Source organism: Anas acuta, chromosome 1, assembly GCF_963932015.1.
Source record: "Anas acuta chromosome 1, bAnaAcu1.1, whole genome shotgun sequence".
In the NCBI taxonomy this organism is placed as follows: Eukaryota; Metazoa; Chordata; class Aves; order Anseriformes; family Anatidae; genus Anas; species Anas acuta.
This window is the reverse complement of record NC_088979.1, coordinates 127,339,180-127,366,123: the sequence shown is the minus strand read 5'-3', so window position 1 is coordinate 127,366,123 and position 26,944 is coordinate 127,339,180. Positions and strand designations below refer to the sequence as shown.

At 35.6% G+C, this 26,944-nt stretch overlaps 1 protein-coding gene across 1 annotated transcript in view; it reads left to right on the top strand.

Moving 5' to 3' along the window:
* Window positions 1-26,944, top strand: part of ANO2 (anoctamin 2) — a 196,498-nt gene that overhangs the window by 39,860 nt on the left and 129,694 nt on the right. Inside the window, exons 5-11 of the mRNA XM_068654424.1 lie at window positions 2,298-2,396; window positions 6,543-6,691; window positions 7,964-8,018; window positions 8,860-8,908; window positions 11,666-11,721; window positions 11,992-12,033; window positions 17,181-17,245. Coding sequence (XP_068510525.1) covers window positions 2,298-2,396; window positions 6,543-6,691; window positions 7,964-8,018; window positions 8,860-8,908; window positions 11,666-11,721; window positions 11,992-12,033; window positions 17,181-17,245 — 515 coding nt within the window. The remainder of the gene's footprint in view (window positions 1-2,297; window positions 2,397-6,542; window positions 6,692-7,963; window positions 8,019-8,859; window positions 8,909-11,665; window positions 11,722-11,991; window positions 12,034-17,180; window positions 17,246-26,944) is intronic.

Sequence of the window (26,944 nt, the reverse complement as noted above, 5' to 3'; positions counted from 1 at the left end):
GTGGTGTATAGTTAGGTTCTCTGTCACGTTGTACATTCTTACTCATTTTTTTCTTGTCTCACTGCTAAATTTCAAGATACATGGGGGGAATGCAAATAGAGGTTCATGCTCCTCTGAAGGGAGGAGTCTGGCCTGATTCTTACCTACATACAGGTGGGAAAATGTAAAGTGGCAGTATGCCCAAGCACCAAATACAGTTTACGTGGCAGCGTTTTGGGGGGGACACATAGTGGTGGCTTCTGTGAGAAGAATCCAGAAACTACCCCATGTTAGATAAGGGCCCCACTATTAACCAGAGCTGGTCCAATAAGCGATATTGTTTGCGCCTCTGTGAGAGCATATTTAAGACCACGGTGGAGCAGGTGGACCTGAGCACGGAGGCTGCAGCCTATGGAGGACCCCCACAGATCAGATTCTGGGCTGGATCTGTAGCCTGTGGAGAGTAACTATGCAGGAGCAGGTGACCTGTCAGGAGCTGCTGCCTGGTGGGGGGGGCATCCCAGGTTGGAGCAGTGTGCTCCTGATGGATGGCCCCTGTGGTATGGACCCATGTGGGAGCAGTTCTTGAAGAACCGCTGCCTGTGGGAAGCCAATGCAGGATCAGTTCAGGAAGGACGGCATCCTGTGGGGGAGACCCCACATGGAACAGGGGCAGAGACTGAGAAGAAGTGGCAGAGATGAAGCGTCAGGGACTGGCTGCAGCCCCCATGTTCCACTGTGCCACTCAGGGAGAGGAGGTGGAAGAGGGTGGATGGAGGGAAGGTGTTTTTGTTTTTTTTCCTCTGATTGTCACTTCTCTAGATTGTTAGTAATAGGTAATAAACCTTACTATCTCCTTACTCAGAGTCTGTTTTGCCTGTCACGATAATTGTTGAGCTATCTCCCCATCTTATCTCAACCCTTGAGCCCTTTGTGTCACGTTTTCTCCCCTTTCCCCATTGAGGAGGGGGAGTGAGAGTAGCTGTGGTGGAATTTGGCTGCCCACCTGAGTAAAACCACCACATATGCACACAGCTACACAAAGACCGTTAATCTTAGCATTCCTTTCTTGGCTCTACATCACACCTTTCGAGTCTCCTCCTGTCCACTTCCATGTCATTCCTAAAATATATCCTTTTATCCTCTTTCCCCCTGGAGAGAAAGACTTTGCTCAATCAGATAATGACAGGACAAGTAAGAATGGTTTTAAACTAAAAGAGGAGAGATTTATATTAAAGATTAGGAGGAAATTCTTCACTCAGTGGGTGGTGAGGGACTGGAACTGGTTGCCCAGAGAGGTTGTGGATACCCCTTCCTTGGAGGTGTTCAAGATCGTGTTAGATGAGGCCCTGAGCAACCTGATTTAGTGGGTGGCATCCTTGCCTATGGCAGGGGGATGGAACTGGATGATCTTTAATGTCCCTTCCAACCCAAGCCATTCTATGATTCTATAATTATTTAAATAATGAGCATTCATCTGAATAATTTACTGATTAAAAAAAAAAAAAAGAAAAAAGAAAAAAAAAAAGAAAAAAAAATAAAACTTAGGTGCATTGAGAAGTCTGTATTAACATATCTATATTTCTTTTTTATGGTTTTGCCAGGAGTGCTGCTTTCTGATCTTAGAATCCCTTTGTTTAGCTCAGATGTGCTATCAGCACAGCATTCTCTGGACAGCCTAGATCACAGCAAACTGGCTGAGCAAAGGTCATTTTATGTAGTCTTCTGCTTCTGCACAGCATAACCAGTTATGTACACATACCTTTGCTAGGCTCACCTCTCTATTTAGAAGATAAAATTCAATATTTATTTTTTTATGTATGCTACTCCAACTGTAGATATTTAGGGTGGTAAATATGATCACCTTTAAGAAAATACTGAATTGATGAAGTGTCCAGGAAATAGTTGAACTAGAACAGTTTGCCTAAAGCAAGGCCCAGAGCAGAGGAAATATTTTGTCTTTGCTGTTTCAGATGGGCACTAAAATGAAGTCAATAAACTTCCTAAATACTGAATGTGGAAGTTATATCTCAGGGTTTTCTGGTTTACATGACTGCAAAATCTGGAACTGTAATCTTGCATCTTTATGGTAGACACACAGCTACAGAGCAGGCAGACAGATTTATTACTTTTAGAGCATTAGAAGATTAAGCTTTTAAAGAAAAAGTCATTTTTAATCCCAGATGTAACTAAAGTTGGTTATGTACTGTGATTGCGTGCTGCTATATGATTTAGTTGAACCTGACATTTTGAAACTTGATCACTGTATTCTGTTCAATAATATTGAAATACATAATTTTCACTACTTCATGTTTCAGAATAAGAGCCAAGGATTGAGCTTTGTCCGTATCCATGCACCTTGGCAAGTACTTAGCCGAGAAGCAGAGCTCCATAAAATAAAAATGCCTACTAAAAAGGTAAGTATATTCCATCTTCTATCAATTAGTTTTATGTCTATTCTTTTACCCTACTAATTATTTTAGATAATTTAGTATTCAGAGTTGGATTTAAGATAGGATTTTCAGGAGGGATCTCAAAGGCCCCAAAGGCAGCTATCTGGGAGACTGTATTCTACAGAGTGATGAGAGAGGTGAGTTTTAAGGAGGAGTTGTTTGAAGCTGAGAAGGCAGTAGCTATTTGGATTTTTGTCAAGGAACTTTCCTCAAAGGTGAGGTGCAGTATGGGAGATAATATGATAGCTGTTCATTGCCTTAAGATTTATCTGAAGTCTGGAGATGCTGAGAGACGGTCTGTTTTGGTGGTATCAGTGACTTAGTGAATTTAGACATGCTCCATTGTTGTTACAATGTTGGTTTACTATTTTCTTTACAGTTGTAGCAGTTGAGAATTCATATAGCTTTCAAAAGAGTTGCTTGCAAACGCTGTAAATCCTGTGGAGCATATCCCAAAATTTGTGATCCCACCATGTTTTAATGTGTTGGCTAAAAATAACACTGAAGTCAGTGGAACTGCGTTGGTCTCACAGTTAGTGATACTCATCAACTGCACTACTGAACACTTACTTCACTACATGTCATCAGAATTAATGACAGGGTTTTTTTTTTTTTTTTCTTTGTTTGTTTTTTCCTCCACAGTGGTTTGTATATACATATACATATACATATGTATATATATATATTTAACCTAGAAGTTGTTTTCACCCAGCAAATGTTGTTCACATCTCATGGTGTTAGCATCTTTCACTGTCTGAGATTTGGCTAAGCCAGTCATATACTTTTACTGTATTGTATTCACCCCCTGACCCACCGAAAAATCTTTTTACTTGTAATCAGACTCTGAAAATGGGTAGGGTTTGGATGGCTACTGTACCTCTGTTCTTTCTGGCATAGTGATGGATGCATAGGGCCTTTCTAAAAATGCATCTGTATATTAGATTCCTGTCTTTGATCCCTTCCCAGCTTTCGTCCATTTGTGCATATCTAGAGCCTGCTCATTTCTCCCTTCTTCTCCTCTATTTGAACTTTCCTCTCCTAGTCTTTTGCAAATACTCTGGAGAGAACTAGTTCATTGAGGTATGCTGACATCATATTGTCCTAAGTTAAGATCTGTCCAGGGGTTAATAGTCTCCAATGTCCATTCTAGTCACTGACAAACAGCTCAACATATCTTTCTCTTTTCTGAATGTGAGAAAAATACAGTAAATCATAGGGCCGTACGTAGAACGTAAATACGTAGAACCACCCTGGCGTAAATAGACAAAACAAGAATTGTCTCAAACAAAGGTCACAGGAAATAAATTAACTGCCTAAACTGTCATGTTATTTGTAGTGCCATAGAAAGTCCATGTTTCATCATAGAATGGTAAGTCGAAGGCTAGGAGGAGCTAAAACTGTTGGTATTTTGTTTGCTGGTACTCCATCATCTGTGGCAAGAGCACTGTAAACAAACACCACAAATGAAATTAAAAACAAGAAAACAAAACAAAACAGTAAGATGCTCACAAAATAAAGGGAAAAATAATGAACAGAACATCTGTACCATGTGTTGGAAAAGTAAGAATTAGGCAACAAATTCTTAAGCAGAGCCTGAAAATCCAGTAAGTTTGGGGTTCACAAATGTTCCAAATTGTAGCAAATCAAAGGGCTCTTTTGAGGAACTAACTGTTCTGCTGCATCTGTTTGTACACATACTCACACATTCTCTAATTCACATGGATCACTGTTATTCTACTCACATTATAGTCAAATCAGTTGTAATTTTCATGTCCTGTGTGTATTGAAATCTGCAGAATGTTCTTCTGCTCTTTGATACATATTTTTAGTGGCTATACACATTCATAGCTTTCATTGGCATTAAAAAATCTGGGATAGCAGACTGAATTTTGTTTATGCCATTTAATTATGTTTCTTTTTCCTTTTTTCCATGTCCCATTCCTTTACGGGGAAGGGACCAAAAGCAAGGTTGTATTGGAGACACACAAAGGGTCCCTAATATTGCTCTGAAGACAATGCTGGGTATGTCCCTGCTCACCTGTGGTGGCCGTAAAGGCATAAAAGACACATTGATCTTCCTGAGAAAACATTCTTATTTAATGTTATTTTCCTTAGCATTTGCCCAAGAGTACATCTTTATTATCTTGCTGTTCTCTCAAATGGGACAGAAAGAGCAGACTCACTATGATTTTCAACATTTTATTTGCACATAGTATGTAATTGCATGTTGTTTAAAGTGGATCTCCTTGTGTTGAAAAAGCAGTGGAAATAGGCTGAATTGTAGATGTCTCTTATTCATTTATGGCTGGAGGTAGTGTGTTATTCCTATAGATACAAAATTATTTAACATTTAAAATATTGACATATTCATTTTTTTTTTTTAAACCTGTATATTTCATACCTTTTAAATTGCATCATTTTCTTTAAAGCTACACATTTCAAATGCTGAGTAGAACAAATATTCAAAGGGCAAAAGGACATGCAGTCATCAATCAGGCAGTTAGTTATGAAAACACTATTCAGGTTTGTACCTGTAACTTATTATTGGTGTATAGATAAAGATGAAATGAAGTATGTTGACCAACAAGGAAGCCAAATCTCAAATTACCTGAAAATTCACCCTAGGATAATAAATTATCTCCTAAAAGATATGGCATCTTTAAGGAGAAGATAGCTGGCAGTTCTTGTTGACTATATAGTATTTCTATAAACTCAACTGCAGAAATGGAATACTACCAGTTAAATACAGAAAGCATGACATGAAAATTATGTTCTTGTCTTGATATTTTTGCAATCAAAGACTGTTGGGAGAAGAATGTCCTGTAGGGGAAAAAATCCACTTCAAACAAATGAAACATTATATTTTGGAAATTTGGAAATAAAAATGGAAAAATTCAGCCAGCAACCACCAGAAAGAAAATTCTATTTTTACTAAAAGACAAAAGCACTATTGGTATTTTCTGTTATGTTATTTTTATTTGTTCAAATATCCAATGAAACTATAAACAAAGTATTTTCAGTGGAAAACATCCATCTCTAAATGTAACGAAATGATTGCAGTAAAGTCTTTTCTAATGTTCATTTTTTAAAACGTTTCATGACAAAATGCAGTCTGAGAAAAGGTGCTTTTTGAGCAAATTTAACTATACGAATACTTCAGAATAAGAAAAAATAGTTAATTCTGATGAATCAAAATGTTCCATGCTCATATATACTAGATACGTTCCTTGTAACACCTTCAAATATGAAAATAAATCCCATATCATACCATTGGGCTTAAGAGTGTCTAGGCTTCCAAAGAGCATGTCTGTAGTCCTTGGAAAAAGATCAGAATGTGTTGAAAATATCCAATGATCCTGATTTTTAAATTATGAAGTTTTAAGGTACTTAATTTCAATAATTTGAAATAATAATAAAAATATTTTGGCACAGACTCCTTCAGGTGTTACATAAAGTTAATTTAGTGCTTTTTATTAATTAGATTGCAAATAAAAACAGGTTTGGTAAAGTTGTATGTATTTAATTAAAAAAATACCTACATATCTCTGGGAAACTTCTTTGTACAACACATCAATCTGAACAAACAAAACCTATATTCTTGCACTTGAAAGTACCACAGAGTCACGAGCCTGGTATCCTCACTTTCAATGGCAAGTGTATGTGTGTTCTGTCAGACCAAGCTATCTATTATTAACCAGAAAAAAAAAGTTCTCTGAGCGGTATAGCAAGTAAAGTCCCTTCCTGCTCTGTCTGTTCCCTGTATTTCCAGTTACAGTTACAAAGTCAAAATAATTACTCTGCTTTGCTGTAATTTCCTTGCAGCTCCTAGTTGAAATGAGTTAGTAAGTCTTTTTCTTGTACTAAAAATTCTACACTGAGATGGCTTTTTTTATTTGTTTATTTTTATTTTTCCTGGAAATAGCTTGACTCTTTGGAACCAAAACCCTCATCAAATTCATGTGCTTGCTATTATATGGGAATATATGTTGAGAGAAGGTGCTTATTTTAATTATTAATTTAAACGTGTATAACAAGATGTATCTTTTTTTTTTTTTTCAGCTTAATGTATTATTGCAAGTCACGTTAATGTACAACATTTTATTTACTCAGATGTATGAAATCAAAGAAGAAGGAGGAATTCTCAAAAAGTTAAATAAAATATGGTGCAAATTGACGGAACCTCTGCAGCCCCAGGTGCCACAAGAAAATACCAAGATGAAAAGCCTGTCTTACCCATTTTCCAGAGAGAAAATATATTTGTGAGTACTTCAAATTTTGAAGGGCAATAAAGAAAGCTATAACTCATCATTTTACTGTTGTCATTTTTCTTCTTTTTTTTTTTTTATTATTTTTTAATTACAATTCAGAAATTCATTGAGGTTGCAGCACGTCTGGGAATCCTGAAGAAATTTCCAAGTTGTTAGATTATTTCTGGATAATATTTCCAAGTGATAAAAGTATATGTCTGCATTAAACTAAATTTATTAAAGCCTGAGTAAATAGATCTGAAGTAAATAAACATGCTGACATGGAATTCAGTTTCAGAGGATTAACAGAAATCTAAGTTACTCAGAATTTTGTCAGTTTTACTTCCTTCTTCTAAGCAAGGCACTTGAAGCAGTGAAATAAAATATTGATTTTCTTAGCTTGAACTGTAAAAAATTTAGCAACAAATTCCTGATTAATTTGATAGTGATACTACTGCCTGTTTTGTAAAAAGAAAGAACAAGTAGAAATTCAATATTTTTCCTCTTGACGCATTTATTACAGTCATTAAAACTTGGCTAGTAATATGCAGATAAGGAACTCTTGACATTTGCCCTTTCACTTGGAGTAATACTTACGGGCCTAGTTTGGTATTAAACATTAATTTTTTCCTCATAGTGGCTCCTTGTATTTATGTCTGGTAAATAAAATTCAGTAATAAATATAATGAACCACCGTAACATTTTTGTCCTCTCTGAAAATTTTAATTAATATAGTATAAAAGTAAATTTGATTGAGAGGATAAAATGAGAAGGCTAATTTCACATATGATGATTTTAAGGTTTGAGAGAATACATAATTGCAGTGGAATTTTTATTTTAAATCAAGTGAAATGTGGATGGGTTAGTCACATGGAAAAGAGTAATAGACATCTGCATTAGGCAATTTAAAACCTTGTAACATAACCACAAAATGTCATTAAGAGTATTTTTTAAAAAAGATTAAAATGTCTGCCTTTGTAAACAATAGACAAACTGTCCTTACTAGAAAGGTAATTTTACAGTACAGTAGTTAATATTTCTTCAATGGTGCCAACCATCATTGCAATCCCAGTAGAATTCTGAATGAGTGTCTTCAGGATATTGTTTAGATATTGAGAGGTACAGTATATCACGCTGTAATATTTCATTTACATTTTCTTTAAACGTTTGTCTTCCTTACTGTGGTTTGTATGTTAATGCTAAATCAAAATTGTGTATATTGTCTTACTCAATACTTCATCTTCTGAAAAAGTACCTGATCATTTTGTCTCTCAACAATTTTAGGTATAACATTAGAGACAAAGACACATTTTTTGACAATGCTACCCGCAGCCGAATAGTAAGTAAATGAAAGTAACATATTGAGTTCTCATAATGAATGAGGTTTACTTAAAGTGAGTTTTGAAATTACTTTGCTAATTTCATCACTTTATTAATTTTGCTTTTCCCACGAAACAGTAAGCAGTCATAAGTATATAAGAAATATTCTACTGGAGCTGCCCAGAAATACATATAGCCCAGTGGGAGTATGAGATGGTATGACAGGAAATGCTACTGACTCCTCCTCATTGTTAAAAGTTACCGTTAAGCCCTACTTCCTTTCCTTTAAGCAGATTTTTTTTTTTTCCCAAAAAGTGCCTCCTCAACAATCATATAGCAGTTTACTATCTCCAGCAATCTTTGATGTGAATTCTTTTGTCATGTTCATGACATAATTCTAGGTCTCCAGTAGGTTAGTGAGGCAGGATTTCTCTTTATGGATGTTATGCTCTCCAGCATGCTGTATCCATACTCGGGTTTCATAGATACAGAATATATTCTGATTACTAATATGGGCATCTTGCAGTTATACTTCCAAATGTTGAAGATAATTTTTTTGTTGTTTTGTTTTGTTTTTACAGAGTTGGATTCTCTTGTGGTTTTCTATGGTGTAAAATACTCATTCTACGTGAAGTCCTTACACTTCACTTAGTTTTATAAGGATGTGATGTAGCAGGACTTATCCTACACGTTATTGACAGAAAACCAACTAGGATGAACTGCCATAAAATCATTAGGTTTTAACTAGTAATCTCTACAGAAGTCTGTAATTGCTAAGTTAAATTTTATTGCTAGTTCTACAAGGAAAGGAATATTAAAAGACAATTTGTGTGTTATATGACGGTTCTCCTTTTCCACAGGTACACGAAATCTTGAAGCGCACATCTACAAAGGCCAGAAACAGCATGGGTAAGAAGGATGGAAGATAACTATATATATTGTTTTAAAAGGAATTGCTTAGGAATTGCATACTGAGTATTTGTTTATCTAGAAGAACACAAGAGTATGCTGGAACATTTCCACAAAAAAATAGACACTGAAGGAAATGTGTTTTATGATGAAATATGAAGGAAATGTGTTTTCTGAGGAATAGAATCAGACTTTCTGGTCCACAGCTTAGATGGGACATGGTAATGGGAGTTTACTTTTCATTTTTACAGATGCAGTGTCTGGCACATAACTTGCATTTCACAAGTTATTATAAAATGGGATATGATTATAGTATGATCTGCTTTTGAATATGCAGATGTCATTTCCAATATATTGCATTATTTCTTCCAGGAACAGATTTTTCTTGATATTTCAATAGAATAATACATCTTTCCAGGTTATTCTTGTCACTACTTCTTTAAAAACAATGCCAATGAACTGAATAGTGAAATATGTGAATTAACTATGACTGTTTTGGAGATACTGGGTGACATTTTTTGGGTAGCCCTGAAATATTTGGTGTTTTTTTTTTTTTTTTTTTTTTTCTTTTTCTCAAGGTTCAGAATATATACAGGTGTACTTACTCTCTTTTCATTACTCTTTCCTTTCTTCCATTGTGATACTGAAGCACGTATCTCCCTTGAGTTGAAGAGGTAACATTACTCTTCGTCTGGCATGTTTTCTGAAAATCCTTCTGTAAGCTTGACCACTTATGCAATGTCCTAGGATAATATACTTGCAAAGAATTAGCATCCAGTTTCCTGCAGAGTTTTGGTGTAGTTCACTGCAGTAAAGCTGCAGTAACAGATTTCATTGGTACAGCAGCTAGAGTGGAAAATAGATTAATTTAGGATTCTATGAAATAGATATATGTAGTTTTTAATCATATGAAAGAAAAAAAAAAGTTGCTCTCATATCAACTTAGTATCAGCTAAAACCACTTGGTTTTGCCCAGAACAAACATTTAAATTTGGAATTATTAGTGTTTCCTTAAAAAAAATAAATAAAAAGGAAAAGATGGAAGATGGTAAGAAAACATCAAGCATTCTTTTCCTCTCTTTTACTCTAAGGTGAAAAAGCAGTTTGATCCACTTCAAGCTCAGGTTAATTCAAGATTCGATTTGACATGAAGCAAATATTTTAATCCTTTAGTCTTCCCTGTCTTTCTGGTCAATAGCCTGAACATTAGTAAGCATTGTGTTTGACCAAATTCAGTAATTGTTTTGGTCTTCTGACATCGTCTCCCAAAAGTTCTATGCTTCTTATGTCTCTAAAGTTCTCCTTTTCACTTGTCTTAAGAGCACTCATCATGACTAGTTTAAGAATCTCTTTAAGCGTTTGTGTTTTATTCATTTTTTCTAGGTTTTCATTATTTATTTTGCACAGGAAGTAGGACAGTGATGTTGGAACTATTTAAGCAGTCTTTAGTCTTCAGAAATCATAATACAATAGGAGGAAAGTAACAACACTTCAAAGACAATTGCTTATTGATTTTTACAGCTTTATTTATACAATTTTATTGTGTCTGATCCCACTTCTATAATGTTTTACAAAGAGGGTATATTTGTTTCTAGTATAACTCTGAATTTCTGAAAACTTTCAAAACCAGAATTCTTTCAGTAGAAGGCTTGACTTCATGTTTGGATCAATGAACACAAAGATTTCCCAATTACATTAATGCATGTAGTGACAGGGTTATTTTTCCCTATACCAAGGGAGAAATTTATTGGAGATGCCTATCTAGCTTCTTCACCAGAGATTTTTCCCAAAACATTTCAGAATAATAGTTGTGTACTTTAACTATGGATTTTTTTTTTTCCATGAGTACTTTTTACTGGACGTTGAAAGCATGGAAGTCTGTAATAAACTGCTGATCTTAACTTTAACATTCATCTTAAGGAGGAATTGTAATCACGTGTAGGTACTGAAAACAGAATGTCTGTTAGTCATAAGGCTCAAGAGCATGTAGGTGCTGTAATCTTTAGCTGGGGATTCAGTGGTAGTATGGGTTCAATGTGAAGTGCTGTGTCCCTATATGTTCCTGTATCTTTCACCAGACCTCGTGTTTGTAGTCTTTAGGACTCACCACTTTTTCTCCTGGTGTAAGCATCTTTCCAACATAACTATGGATTTGTTGAGCACAAACTGAATAAAAACAAAGGACAGGTTGTCATCTCAGAAAGATGGATGGACCTTGTGTATTTATATGAAGAAGGATAGAAAAAACAGCGCTTGATTCAGTGAAAACTAGACATGGTACAACGTTAATTGATGGAGAGTAGTAGGGGTTTCCTGCTCACAAAGTTATGTGAAAGTTTTTGGTTTTGTTTGTTTGTTTGTTTTAAATTATTTTATTGTTTGTGTGTGTCAGAGGGAATTCATGGTTCTCATAGTTATCAAGCTTCAGGAAGGACTTCCCAGATATTTTCCTTTTTTGTCACATGCCTCCTTGCAATCAGGATTAGAAAGTAGTTAAAACTGTCTCTACCACACTGGTTCACTCAAAAAATCTCTACCACGCTGGTTCACTCAAAAAAAAGCACTATACTGAAATGAGCTTTTCTGTGATAAAATATTTTCCATAACCAAGTATTTCTGTGTTGGTAGATACTCATCTTGACATTATATTGAATGTCTTCAGCTCATTCACTTATGCAATGTCATCGAATTACATCTGTAATATCCTTTTTTTTGCTTAACTGTGCCTAGCTGTTGATATTTTTTTTTCTTTTTTAGGTATTAACACATTAATAGCAAACAATGTTTATGATGCAGCATACCCACTTCATGATGTATGTATATCCAATTAAAAATCTAGTTTTCTTATGGTATCACTCATGGTATCACATGGTATCACTATCAGTACATAGACCTTAAAGTTTATTGCCTATGACAATGAAAATGTATACTAAAATTTTAAGTATGTAATTATAGCATCAAAACTTTTACACAAATACATTTCATGTTGTGACAAAAGTAAAATCAACTATGTAGGAACAGCTGAACAATCTATTATTCAATTTTATGGTTTTACATGTTATTGAATGATTTTCTTTTTCTAGGGTGAATATGAAGGCCAAAACGATGACATGAATGAAAGAAAGGTAAAGTACATTGCAAAATTAATTTCATATTAGATTTAATATGCTAAATGTGAATTAATGTTCTAAATGCTATTAAAAAATAGCCAGCATTTGGTCAAATAAATGCTTTTACAAATGCATGTAATATTTATTATAATGCTTATTTTCTTCTGCACATTAAATTTGTTTGTAAGACTTTTTGTGAAGTTTATTTTATGAAGTAGTTCAGTAAATTTAACTTTATATTTACATCTTGAAGTGCTTCAAGTTTTCCTACGCAGACACAGAGAAGATTTTTCAATCTGTGTGCAAAAGCAAAAGTTGACAAATAACTTATATGATTATTTTGTTTATGTAACCAGACGATACTATAGATGGATAGTTACTAGACCAAACCAGAGCTGGTTCATTTGATTGTGCATTCACATAAATTATATGCAGTTTCTAAAATTCTGCTTCAAGTTAACTTGTAAAAAAAAAGTTTCTTGCTATCAAATGACTTTTGAAAATACATGTACATCACCCACCATCTGCAAAAGAGAAATGGATGCATGATCAATTCAGACTATATTTAATACATATGCTTACTACTTTTGCTAATAAGCAGAAACAGTTAATTAATGGAATTCACTAAGATCCATTCCATACTGTTCTTCAATGTTTGCTTATTTTTTCCTTGATATACAAGCAATAGGATAGTAAATGAAGAGGGAAAATTGTAGGGAAATGGGAGATGGAAGGATGAAGTAAAAGAGAATGTTTGAATGCCTAAAATATTTACAATATTAGAAATTAAGTTGTATATATTCATGCTGACTTGTAAATAATTTCATAAATGTTTTTAAGTATGTGGTATTATATATTAGTATGTGTCATCTGTTGCGTGAAGGAGACTTAAGAAAATCACATTCATTTGACAGAATACTCAGTGTAGTTTCTGAGTGTAATTGCGACAAGTGGTGATTATATCAACATTTGAAGTGAAAAATTAGTATGGAGATCACACAGGTAAATTTGATTTCTCCAATGCTGAGTGAGTAAAAAATTGAAAACATAATGTTCTTTATAGTTTTTGTTAAATAGTGCCATTCAGCCACTAGATGTCTTAATGTACCATATACAATTTAATTTTGCTATTTGAACCTTCATAAAAAAAGATAGAAAGATGAAAAACAACTGTAGAGAAGCTTGTATACTTATGTCTATACTTTTGAACATTTTGTTCATGAAGAAATTGCCTCTGGGTAAGTGATAATGGTGATACAATAATGGACACTGAAAGTCAGATCCATGGTTTATTCACTTACAAGGTTAGCAAAAGTTTTAGAGAGAAGAAAGTAAATGAACATTAGTCAATGGAGAAAGATTGGTTAATGTGGGAAAGGGGGAAAGAGGGTTTAAAATAACTAGTGTCTGGAAAAAGTATTCACCATACCAGTTACATTTCATCTGCCTTCTTTTTATCATGCCTATTAGACTCAGTTATGAAGTGTTAAGTATTAAAAACATAAAAGACTCTTTCCAGAAATATTTCATTGATTATTCACATATGTCTCTGCTGCCTAGCCATTGAATCTGCTGTAGTATTTCTATGCATAACATCATCTGTTTTCTATCTGAATCTAATAGACTCAGTGTTTAATTTCCTGAAAAGCCAAGATCAAGTTTAAAGGAAAGGGGGGCATTTTTATGCATTTTTTCTCCTGCCCCTTTTCGTTTTGTCCATTTAAACTTATCTATGTCTTCCATTTCACTAGTCTGTAGTACCAACCCAAAGAATGATGAACTGAGACTGTCTGAGGTACTTAGGTCAATAAGGCAGCAGAAGTAATTAAGGTTTATGTACCAGTTCATAATACAAAAGGTTAATACCTACTAAAACCCTCATTGGGATTTCTTTGGAGAAAATGTCCTGTGAAACATTACTTTTGTCACATCCTATGAGAATATAATCCCCTGTTTTCCTAAGACTGTTGATTAGGGTGAAGGAATTTCCCTGTTTTAGTGTGATTTCTGCTGTAGAAAAAGTATTTTTAAGAAAGTTATTGGACAGCAGCATGGTAATAATTTGCCATGAGTATAAACACTAACATGGTCTTGTAACCCACTGGCAATTTGTAACCTTTCATTACTAGGAATGTGTATGACATAAAGAAATACACGAGGAATTTCTTACATATCTAGGAATTACATTCTTAACATATACTACAACAACATCACTTGATTATTAGAAGCAGATTGAAAAGTGTTATTATAAATTTACAGAAAGTACTGCTTTAAGTGAAATTGGTAACATACAATAAACTATATTACAAAAAAAAACAAACATAAAAAATGTGATTTTTTATGAAAATAAATTGTAAGTAATTCTGTGGAGTAATGTCAAGGAGTGGTTTTAACTAGATAACCACAAGTATTCATACGAAAATATCAATCTGGCAGCCTGGCATATCCTCTTCAACTCCTACTGAAGCCAAAGAAAATCAAATGTAGCTTCATTATTTCTTTCCACAGGTGCAAAGCATTTTGCAAGACTGTGCTCTGTAACGGCAATATTCTATATGCTAATACTCTACAATCCCTGAATCTCATTGCTGAATTCTCAATTACTTCAGCAGAGTAGGGTTTACTCCTTAATCTAACAAGAGAAAGTAATCTGGGCTGGATCAATAATGAGTACACATTGGCATAGCTCCATTCCCTCAAATGGTTGGAAGACAATTTCCATATTCCAAATGATAATAATTAGGTGGGTACATGTTTGTGGGATCCAGATCTTAATTACTCCCTTGATATTTATTCAGTTCTTTCACATAGCATCTGTGGGAGGAGAGCCATTATAAACACTAGAAAAAATATGATGTGCTGCTAGCTGACAGATGCTACTATTGATAACTGCAAAAACTATATGTACTTTGTAACCAATATCACTACTAGCTTTTGCATACTTACATAACTCCATTGTGCAATAATTTGTTATGAATGAAAATAAATAGTAACATGCTTATTAAACATCTATTCTACAGGTAGAATTAAGGTTTGAAATCTAGGGTGCTGTTAAGCACATAAGTTCCACATATTGCACATTATGAAAAAATCTATATCTTGTTTAATTAGTGCGTTGTCAAATTAGACTATTGTCTATTTAGTGCTTTTGGGTATCTATGAACCATTCCACTGTTTCTGTAAAGAAAAAAAAAAGTGCAAATATTTAATTTAACTTCTCTGCAGAATGTACTCTATACATACCTGGTTGTGTATTTGCATGCATTTCTTGGTTTGTCTTCCTCCCCAGCGTTTTTTAAACTTATTGCCTGATCGTATCCAAAAAAATGTCACAAAACTAGAGGTCTCCAAGGTATTAACTCTGGATTTACGTTGCTCCACATTAACTACAATTTCCATGAGACAAGCAAGGGACAGTCAATTAGTGCTCACAACAAGAGAGCAACTAAGTGTGAGGTTGTCCCTTGGGTAACAGCAGAGATTCTACAGAAACTCATTCTTAAGACACAATTTCATTGCTACTCCAATTGTATTACAAAAGACGCAGTGCCTTATTTAAAAGGAACTGATGTTACCTCTCATATGTTACTCTTTCTTTCTAGGCCCTCTCCACTTTTCGGAAAATAGGAGCAAAAGGCTTGATATCTGTCTTTTTGGATGAAGTCATGGTGTGTTATAGATTACTACATCATGATTGTGATTCATAATCTATAAATAGTGGTGCTATTTGTTTACTTTCATTTATCATCATTGTGTTTTTTGTTGTTGTTTTTTTTTTTTTTTTTTCATGCAGTCTGTACTTCAAGAAATAGTTTTAAATGAGTATGTTTTCTGAGAAAAGAAAACATAGACCTTTCACAGCATAAAAATGTGAAAGGAATACAAACAGTTCAGGTGATTCCCCAGAAAATATTCTCTTTTTTTTTTTTTCAAGGCACTGCTGTGATTTTTATTTTCCTCTAAAGTTAAAACATGGTGAATAGTCATTTGTTAACTGATGTGTCCTCTAAGCCGCCTTTGGTCTTCACCTAATTCTGGAAAGCTTAATTGTTGAAAGTCTTTTCTGTATTAATAACAAATGCATACACGGTTATAAAATGTACTGCTATCACATTAACTCTTTCGCCATATATTTCATCAAATGGGAATTTCTATCCAGCAGCTAACTTTAGTTTCAGAACAATGTGATGATTTTCATACCATAATTACTGATTTCCTTTCCAGCCTCTTCTGAAGTACTGTCAAAGGTTTCTTTTTTTTTTTTTTTTTTTTTTTTGAAAGCTCAGCAAGCCTGTGTCACACAGATCACAGCAACAAAACAGGGAATGAAGACTATCATGAGTCCCTTGATTATGGTAGTTGTGTGTATTGTGGTAAATATACAACAGGTTCTAAAATGTTTCCTTTTATCCCTATTGCCTAGCATTTTTTTTTCTTGATTTTTTTTTTCTGTGTCATAGTAAGAAATTTCTGTAAGATTTGTTCCTTCTTTTGTGCTGTTGGTAGGTGGTGGGTGAATCTGAAATTCCAATAGTAACCATTTAAACTGGTGTGTGCATGTGCACCATGAGGAGAGAAGGGACTTTTATATGGAGTCCACTAGGTATAATAGCCTCAGGACCTGTGAAGAGAAGCAGGCCTTGGCACAGTTTTTACCATTTAGTTATGTTTTTACATATCAGTTACTGGTTTTGAGTTCTTTCTGTTTCTTTGCCTGGTAGCTGGAAACACTGCTCTGTACTTACCTATGGTATAATTCCAGCCATTAAATAAATTACATCATAGAAGAATGTGACTCTGTAAGTAGAATTATTTCTAGCATCTTTCCAAAGATTTCCATGAGACCACAGATTTTTTTCTTCCATTTAAGTCCTTATTCTCAACATTACTATTTAATAAATATTGTTTGGAGGAGGTAGGTATGTGGAGAAAAGGTTTGTATACATGCTCTTGCATTGCTGGTGTGGTTGGAGTCTTCTATACCTGCCTGGAAAATAAACGTGGAATTTTATGCCAAAGTACAGAAAACTTTTCTTTTTTTTTTCTACATATATTTTACCTCTTAGACAATGTTGTAAAAACAAATGGGAACACTTCAAGTTAATTTTCTTTCTTTTTCTTTTTTTTTCTCTCTCTCTCTTTTTTTTTTTTTTTTTTTTTAGTTGCTGTATCAAGAATGGGCAAGATATGGAGTATTTTACAAGTTTCAGCCTATTGACCTCATAAGGTAACATCAATTTGTATGGTACACTAAGGGACCTGATTCTTATCTGATACAGATTAGTAAAGTTCCCGGCAGTTACATCAATAAATGAAATCTTGGATCAATCAGATCATTGAAAATAAAATTTCTCACTGTTTTTCTGTAGTTCTGATGATAGCTTACTTTACTAAATAATAATGTGCATTTGTTTCTGTATACTGTGTTATCCTGGAGGCATTTCAGGATAATATTTCAGATTACCTTAATGAATTCTTATTGGAGATTGTGATCAAAGGCTGGTGTATAATCAGAAGCTAGTGTTTACAACACGAATCAGTATGAAAGTATTTGACAGTTTTGATTTTTTTTTTCAATTCTGATTTTACAAATTTTATTCTTCTAAACACATCCATATGTTTTCACAATGGTTTGGTGTATTTTGAATGTTAATATTTAGGTCATGCATCAAACATAGAAGTTAGGCTTAAATACAGACAAAACAATTCCATTTTTTTTTTTTAAGGAACTTCCACGATATCTCTACAAAAAAGGAAAGAAAGAATCAAATAAACAGTATTTGTTGTGTGCTAAAATACCAGATAAAAGAAATATTTGGGAAATGTTTGTGAAAACTGCTGGCTGGAAATAATCTTTCATAAGATAACTGACTTGGAATAAATAAACTGTGATATTAACAAATAAACAACCAAAAAAAATATTTATTGATAATTTTTATAACTGAGAAAGATGATATTTCTTTGTGTTTATTTTTTGAATAATCAAACTCCAGCTAGTCTTTATTATACAATCTGACCTAAGTGATTAGCTGCAAAAGCTGGTGTTAGTAATATGGATAAACAATAACTTTTACAAAATATATTAATTATATTTTGAGTTAAAGTTCTGAAAAGCACATAGTTTTTCAAAGACTTAACTATTACATTCTTAACATGAGCAAAATTGAACTGTGACATGTTTCAGATTGGCAAATAGAAGTGAGACTATCTCATCTTGGTTTGTATCAGGAATAGCATAGCCAACAGGACCATGGAGGTGATGTCCCCTTGTACTCTGCTATGGTGAAGCTGCACCTCGTGTACTGTGTTCAGCTTTGGGCCCCTTACTACAAGAAGGGCATTGAGACCCTGGAATGTGTCCAGAGAAGGGCTACAAAGCTGGTGAAGGACCTGGAACACAAGTCCTATGAGGAACAGCTGGGGTTGTTTAGTCTGGAGAAGAGGAGGCTCAGGGGAGACCTTATTGCTTTCCATACCTACGTGAAAGGAAGGTGTGGGGAGCTGGGGGTTGGCCTCTTCTCACAAATAACTAGTGATAGGACTAGAGGGAATGGCCTCACGTTGTGCCAGGGTAGGTTCTGGTTAGAAATTAGGAGACATTTATTCTCAGAAAGAGTAGTCAGGCATTGGAATGGATTGCCCAGGGAGGTGGTGGAGTCACCATCTTGGGGTGTTTAAGAAAACATTGGATATGGTACTCAGGGACATGGTTTAGTGGGTAATTTTGGTGTCTGGGGGCTGGATGGACCAGATGGTCTTGGAGGTCTTTTCCAACCTTAATGGTTCTGTGATTCTGTGATCTTTATGAAATGATGCAAGACTTCAAAATTTCCCCGTTTTTGCCATAATATTTTTGTGTGAGAGTTACATACTTTTTCACTACTGGTTATTCGAGGCTAGGCTACCCTATGAACTTGGTAAGCTCAAAATAGTATTAAAGTACCTGGTATGTTCTTAGTAAATATTACAAATGTTAAGTTAAACTGTGACTGACAGAAGGAATTCTTAAATGTTACTAGACCTGACAGAGTAGCTGAATTAAAAACAAAGACACATCTGCTTGTACTCCATCTTCATTAGTATCTTGCTGTCCCCATTATGATGTTTCACTATACTGGTACAATTTCATAGATGTTCTGTGGTTTAAACTTCTGTGAGAACGAAAGAAGGTCCAGACGTGTAATTGATTCTCTTTTCTCAGAGTTGATTTTTCTTGCTTTTTTATTTCTTCCTTTGCTAGACTGACAGTTTGACAGCTACCACTAAAATAAATGTGTTTTTTATCTATAGTTAATGTTAGGGTTTGGAGTGTATATACCTGAAAAATTACCACCCTTTTCTTTCGGCAGCTAAGTTTTTGCACCTCTGTACGGGAGAGTGAAGGGAACGGATGGGGGTATAAGCTTAAACAATATTTGCATCCTCAAGTTAATTACATTTTTTAATCTAATATTTTAAGACAACTTGTAACAATGTAGATCTTTTAAACTATTCCTGTTCACCTTTATTCATTAAGAATACAAATGGAAAGTCATTCTTTAACCTAAGATGCTTATGCTAACATGGCACTGTAGAATTCTTATAAATCATTCCCATTACCTTTCTACTGTCCGTGGTTACAGGTTTCCAAGTGACTATACACCAAAGCTAGAAAATCTGTATGTGTTATACTCAGTCTAGACACAAGCTGGGATTATTTGAGGTCCTTGTTAAGGTTTGATTTGCTGAGGGAGTGTTAATTGTATAATCAGTCTTAGAGTATTTTCATGTTCTTAAAAAATGTGAAATTAAAAAGAGAAGGGAAAGAGGGAAGGGAAGGGAAGGGAAGGGAAGGGAAGGGAAGGGAAGGGAAGGGAAGGGAAGGGAAGGGAAGGGAAGGGAAGGGAAGGGAAGGGAAGGGAAGGGAAGGGAAGGGAAGGGAAGGGAAGGGAAGGGAAGGGAAGGGAAGGGAAGGGAAGGGAAGGGAAGGGAAGGGAAGGGAAGGGAAGGGAAGGGAAGGGAAGGGAAGGGAAGGGAAGGGAAGGGAAGGGAAGGGAAGGGAAGGGAAGGGAAGGGAAGGGAAGGGAAGGGAAGGGAAGGGAAGGGAAGGGAAGGGAAGGGAAAGAGAAAAGATGGGGCATTTTAGCATTTACTCAGAGTTCCATTCACTCCTGTGTCTTTATCTGTAAAAGTATTTTGCTCTGTTTTTATGCATCTCTTTGGGGTACAAGGAGAAAGTAATTTTGTATCCTAAATTAAGATTTCTATTCTAAATGCAATGGCAAATGAGGAGGGCTTCACCAGTTGAGAACACAGAGGGTTTTGCATATTTCTGTTCTACAGCAAAACAACTTCATTTAACCAAAATCTTAGAGTGTTATCCGAATGCTTTTTTCAACTCCAGCATGCTTGGTGCCGTGAGCACTTCCCTGTTCCGGTGCCAGATCACCCACTAAGCAAGGAACCTTTTCTAATATCCAACCTGAATTTTCTTTGTGTCCTCTCACTGGTCACCAGAGAGAAGAGATCAGTGCTTGCCGTTCTGCTTCCCCTCATGAGGAAGCTGTAGGCTGTCTATAAGCTCACCCCTCAGTCTTCTCTTCTCTAAGCTGAACAATCCAAGTGACTTCATCCACTCTTCATATGTCTTGCTCTCGAGACCCTTTACCATCTTTGTTGGTCTCCTTTGGACACTCTCTAATAGTTTTATATCCTTATATTGTGGTGCCCCAAACTGCCCATAGTCTTATGGTGAGGCTGGACCAATGCAGAGCAGGACATTGTTGTGCTTGATGTACCCCAAGGTACAGTTGGCTCTTTCAGCTGTCAAAACACACTGTTGACTCATATTCAACTTGTGATTGTCAGGAATCTCCAGATCTCTTTCCACAGGGCTGGTCTCCATCCTTTCATCCCCTCGTCTGTGCATTCAGCAATGATTGCCCCATCCCAGGTGCAGGATCTGGCACTTGCTTTTGTTAAACTTCATACTTGGTGATTGCCCAACCCTCCAATCTGTCAAAATTTCTCTGCAAGGCCTCTCTGCCCTTGAAGGTGTCAAGTCAAGCACAGCTAGCTGTATTTTTAATTGTGGTGGAGTTTTTTCAAATATTAGTTCTTTAAGGTCCCAGCTCATCAGCTTCTTCAAACCCATCCCATTTTTCATGTTTTCATTTCTATTTCCTATTGCTAGGACTTCATCTAACTTCTTTATATCTAACAGCCTACATTATCCATTGCATGATTACTTCCAAAGCTCCAAGTGCCTGTATATACTTACTGTGATATAAAGCCTAAAAATGGGAAGACATGGTCATTGTAAAGATTAAGATAATGTATACGATAACTCTTTTTGCAGGAGTTAGTGGGAAAGTAGACAAAAATATTATTTTTCTAAAAATAGACAAAATATTATTTATAGAATACAGCATGTAAATCAAAACCCTGGAGTTTTTTTACTCAAACTGTCTGCCTAGTATATCTCTCCTTTCCTATTTTAAACTATGTGTTTCTTTTGTATGGAAGATTGTTTTAACTTTATTTGTAATGAATTCTGGGACTTCACTGCAGCATGTACATTTTGAACTAGCTCTTGACAGAACAGTCATCTGTTCCCCTCTCTTTGTGCATTTGAATGCTGTCTTCTTAAAGTGTGGCAGTGGCAGCCAGTAGCTTCAGTAGCTTTCTCTGCTTTTTTTTTTTTTTTTTTTTTTTTTTTTTAAGCAATGACAGACCTCTGATATTCAGAAGGTTGTTTGTCTCAGTTTTGAATACTGTTGCATTCATTTCCACTGTCTTGGGGCCTGTTTAGTGGTGTTCAGTGTAAGCAATTGGACTCCAAAAGTGATTTTACCATTTTGCCTATTTACCTTCTTAATTCTTTCATCAGTTTTCAACACAAAAACCAAAATGGGTATATCTGCTTGCCCTGCTTAGAATAGAGTAGTTTTAAAGGAGTGATAAAATAAAGAAGGGAGTTCTGCAGAAATAGCGGTTTTATTGTCTTAGAGATAAATGTTTGCTCCTTACAGAAGTGTAATTAAGATCTATACTTTATTCTCCTAACTGTGGCCAACCATTCTGGTCAATGCATTACCAAATCACTGCTTCTATCACCACAGCTCTTTGTAGCCACATCTGCATATCTGGAGACAGAACACGTCTTTCCACATACAGCCTGAAACTGCAGGAACATGAAATGAAAGGTCTGTGGTGCATTCACTAATTCCAGAGGTACACTTAAATGTTGCTCAGTCATTGTGTTAAGTCCGTGACTATTTAACCTCTAAGTGCAATTTTTCCTGTATATTTTCCTTGCTCTGCTTCCCTGTCACCCTTCTGTTAACATTGTGAATTAACCTAACCAAATGTCCAATATTTACTTTTTATACAATGCAGCCACTTTGGTAAAAAGCAACCTTTGATATGTGGTTATCTCAGATTGGGGTTGAACAATGCTTTCTAATGCTTACCTCAAAGCTAAGCCTAATCAGTCCAGACTAATATCTTGGGAGAGTGATGCATGTATAACTCACTGGTGGGCTGGCTGACCCAGCAGATCAGTCTTACACTTCCCAGATCTTCAGCGAATATTTATATATTCTCTAAAAGCCAGGTTTCAAAGCAGAGCACAATGAGGCCTGCCTTATATATACAATCAGCCGACTGAAAATAGTGAGCATCTAACACCCTCCTTCTGCAAGGGTCATATGCCTATCACTAGCTCCCATAAGGCTGCAGAGAGGAAAGAAAACACCATGGTAGCTAGGCAGGGTAATACTCAGTTGCTAATGCCTGAAGAATAGTTATGTTATGAACTGTTCTCTCTGCTGAAGCAACTGTTGGATCAGGTGGTTATTTTCCACCTTCTGAATAACAAATCGTTTACAGCATGTGGTCTGCACACTATTAAAATTCTGAGCTTTTCTCTACCTGGCAGTTTGATTGCTTATTTAACAGAAATGCGTTTTCAGTGGAAAACTATCATGCATCAGGTTTAGTCTTTGATTCTTTTACAGTCTCTTTTCTTCACTAGGTGCCAAGGGGGCACTCATTTTCGGAGGGGGGGGAGGGAAGAGGGTTTCTTTCCCTTTGAAGGAGAGGGGAGCTTGCTTTTTTTTCTGGCAGTAGTCATCAGAGAGTTTAGGGTGTTGTAATTTCCTGCTTAGTCTGGTAAATTACTGTAGGATTTTTCTGACACAGCACAGATTCTAGGAATCCTGGAGAAGGTTCCCTTTTGCCAGATGGGTAATGAGAGTAAAAAACGGTTCTTGATAAATGACTCCATTCTCATACAGAAATATGTGAACACCATGCAAGTCTTCCCTGACTGTCTTCAGCAGATGTATCTCCAACATTCACAAAGACGCTGGATCTATATACAAGGAATTCTTTATTAGGAAAAAGAGGAGAATGCAGCTTTAAGCTTGGGAAAGTGCAGAAATTGAACAAACATAGCATTAAGTACAAGAATGTCCATGAATTCTACCAGTAATTTTGACAGTAGTCCATCCATCTCCTTTCCAAACCTCTACTGAGAATGTACACTGGACACATCTTCTTGCTCTTGCCCTCTTGCACTTCAATTCCAACATCTTTTTATAGTTTCAAGGAACTCTACAACAAAGATTTATTCCCACCATAGGTTGTGTTCACCTTGCAGTTCATCATCATTTCAGCACTAGGTACAGCAGGAAATACTATGCCAGCATCTACTCAGCCTTCATTTTGTCCTTTTTGCCAGTTTTTACCAGCAGAGACCTTCCTAGAGGAAGTGAGAAGAGATGGGAACCTGCAGCAGATTCCTGGGTATTGAGAAAGGAACACTTTCTCCATCATTATAATTTTTTCTCCTTTCTATTGTCTGTGATCTCATTACCGCTCATGACCTCCCATTTCTGACACCTGTGTGATCTCTTTACCAGTCATGAACTTGTTTTATTTATGAATGGACTTTTACATCATATCATATACACATTAAATGGACTGCTTGTTAGATGCTTGATGCAAGGGTACATTTATCAGCAGTTGTAGGGACTTTCCCCTCCATCCTTGGAACTTCTCATCACAGGGTTCACACAAGTGCTCCAGTCTGTGTTATTTGCAAAGTAGAGAGTTATGCTCATGACGCATAAATCACTGAAGAATTTGTCTTCCATTGTTCTGCTTTGTGCAGGCCTGTGAATGGATTGAAATGATTTACATACAGCTCCACATTTCTGAGTCCTCGCTAGTCCTGTAGGAAGTGGTTCTCTGTCTGTTTTGGCAGGAGCCTGGTCTTATTTATTGGTGCTTGTATGTAAGATGGAATTTCAAACTATTAAGTTTGTATAGCAATATTGAGGAAAACCAGATCCCCACTTTCTGATAAACATAATTCCCAGGCTTCAGGTTACTTTCTGAGCACTAAGATCCTTGTTACCACCCAGATTCCTCATTTCATCTGTGGGATTTTCAAAAACCAGATTCAGCAGAAGATGTGCACTTCTACATCAGGACTTATACAAAGGATGACTCTGAAGGCTGAATATATTGCTGTGCAACTTCCTGGTGGCTCCCTCTTAGCTTGTGCAGTTTTGTAAGCAGCTAGAAGTCTGTTTTGTCTGTGTGCAGAACTGTCTTAGAATTAGTTGCTTAGTGCCTATATGATGTATTAACTTCAAAGCAAGAAGAATATTAGCATATTTCTTAATGGAATTAAGTGATAGGCCCTAATTCAACTGTTATCTTTAGAACTGACATCAGTATACTTGACAGGAAACAAAGGTTTGTTCTTTTAAACTGGAGAAGGAAAAGCCAGAGGTAGCAGGTACATTTGGAAACAAAAGAGGAAATCTTACAAATTTGTATATCCAAGCTTAAAATTATTGGTAAGTATCTAAAAGTTAATGTGTCTGAGAACTGCAGGGAGAAGAAAACAGCAATTGAGTGGTTGCATTTCTGCTTTTCTTTTAAAACTCTCTTGACACCTTAATCACAGTAGGAATTTTTGGCTATGGGATGTTGGATGAGAGGAGGTCTTTTTCTGACTTCCTGAACACCAAGCAGGGTTTAAGACCAACCCTTTTCATTTGGTTTAAAGGTATACCCCTTATTAAAGGTATTAAGACTTTTTTGTATGAGACATCCAACCGTCTGTACAAAAGTTTCATTAGAACAGACCATAGCTTTGTTTGATTCAGTAACCTGTTTCCAACAGTTGACAGAAACAAGATGACAAGATTAAGACTGGGCACTGTGCAACAATTGCTCCCTGAAAAGACCAACATAAGGAAGGTTTCCAACGTGATAGGTCTTTGAACTTTTACAGTTATCACAAAGAACAGAAAATAAACATCTTTAATGCAATATGGAACAGGTGATGACTATTACTGTGTAGTCTTGGTTAAATAGTTGCAGTTAAAATGCTGAAACAACAATGAGCAAAACATCTTGTATGCATTTAATTACTCTTGCAGGGTGCATTTGATTTTTTTTCCTATTTGTCATAGTCTCAGAAGTCTTGAGGACTGTCAGTCTAAATTTTAATTTAAAAAATAAATTTCTATAACTCTCTTATTGTCTCAAACCTGCAAGAGGAAAGTCTAAAGAATGACTGCCTCAAGTTATCCAATAAGATCATGGCTAACAAATAATTTATTATACTTTTTTGGAAAATTATACGTCTATGTTTTAGCCACTAGATGGTGTCTGTCTGACAGTAGTGATATTCATAGTGCCATCTAAAGCAAATGCATTAAATTAATTCAGAGGCTCTAGTGAGGCCTACCTATATGAATCTGAAAAGCAAGACAGCTTTAATGAAATATTACATATTATAAATTAAATTTATTTATGAAAAGAAGTCAGTATCTGAGCTTCAAACTTCTTTAACCTAGATGATATAAAAATCATGGAAATTACCTGGAGAATACTAAAGATTAGGAAACTGAATATCAGTGACCTTATAATTGTTCTGAGTATAAACCTTAGCAAATGTGTCAGGGAAGAAATGCTAGGTAACCTCCCTGCCAGTTTAAAAGAAAAGCTGATTCTCTGTATCATATTATATAGATTACTCCTTATTTGTGGGAGCATGTAGAGTTTATTATTAGAGAGAAAAAAAAAAAAGTGATATGTATAACTGAATAAATTTATTTCTTACATATAACCTCACTTGGTGGGCTGAAATGTTTCTGCAGTGAAACTGTACTCCCTTCCTCATAGGTAACCTTTACTGATTCACTGTAGTGTTGACTCAGCCTCAAGTAGCTAGGCTACCTGTTCTGGATTATGAGTTTGCCAGATTTGGAGGGCTAGTGACATTTTTGATTGATTTATCAGGTTTTGACTGATTTATCAGGAGGCAGAATGAGTGTTCATAGGTTGTCTTACACGAGTTCTCAAAACTGAGTGTTGGGGCATACACTGCATTACTGCTCTTGCTAAAAGTGTCTGTCTTAAGTAAAGGCTTCATAGCATAGTCTCATAGACATGTAGAGCTTTTGCAGGCATAAAATGTGACAGACAAATCCAGACATCCACGGAATAATGTAATCAGACACTTAATCCTTTCAAACAGTGCATAAAGTTAAGGACTGCTAGTACTGCACACAAAAAAACTGTATGGATTATCTTTTTTTTTTTTTTTTTTTTTAATGTTACTGCATATCACATTCTCTTCATGTGTAGCTTTCCAGTAAAAGGTCTCTAGGCATAAGGAACACTCAACAAAGGACATTCACAAGTCCAAAAACACTCTGTGGAGGCACTGAAGTTTGGTATTCTCCTGTAACAAATGGGGAACTCATTTACAGTGCTTCTGACTAACCAACAACATGTTGCTTGCTTACGCAATTGATAGGTAGTCAGCCTTGACTTCTGTCTCAGTCATAGTACATGTATAATTACTATGCTTCTATTGTTCTTGGAATTACAGTCTGTAGCCAATGGGTTTTTACAGTTTATA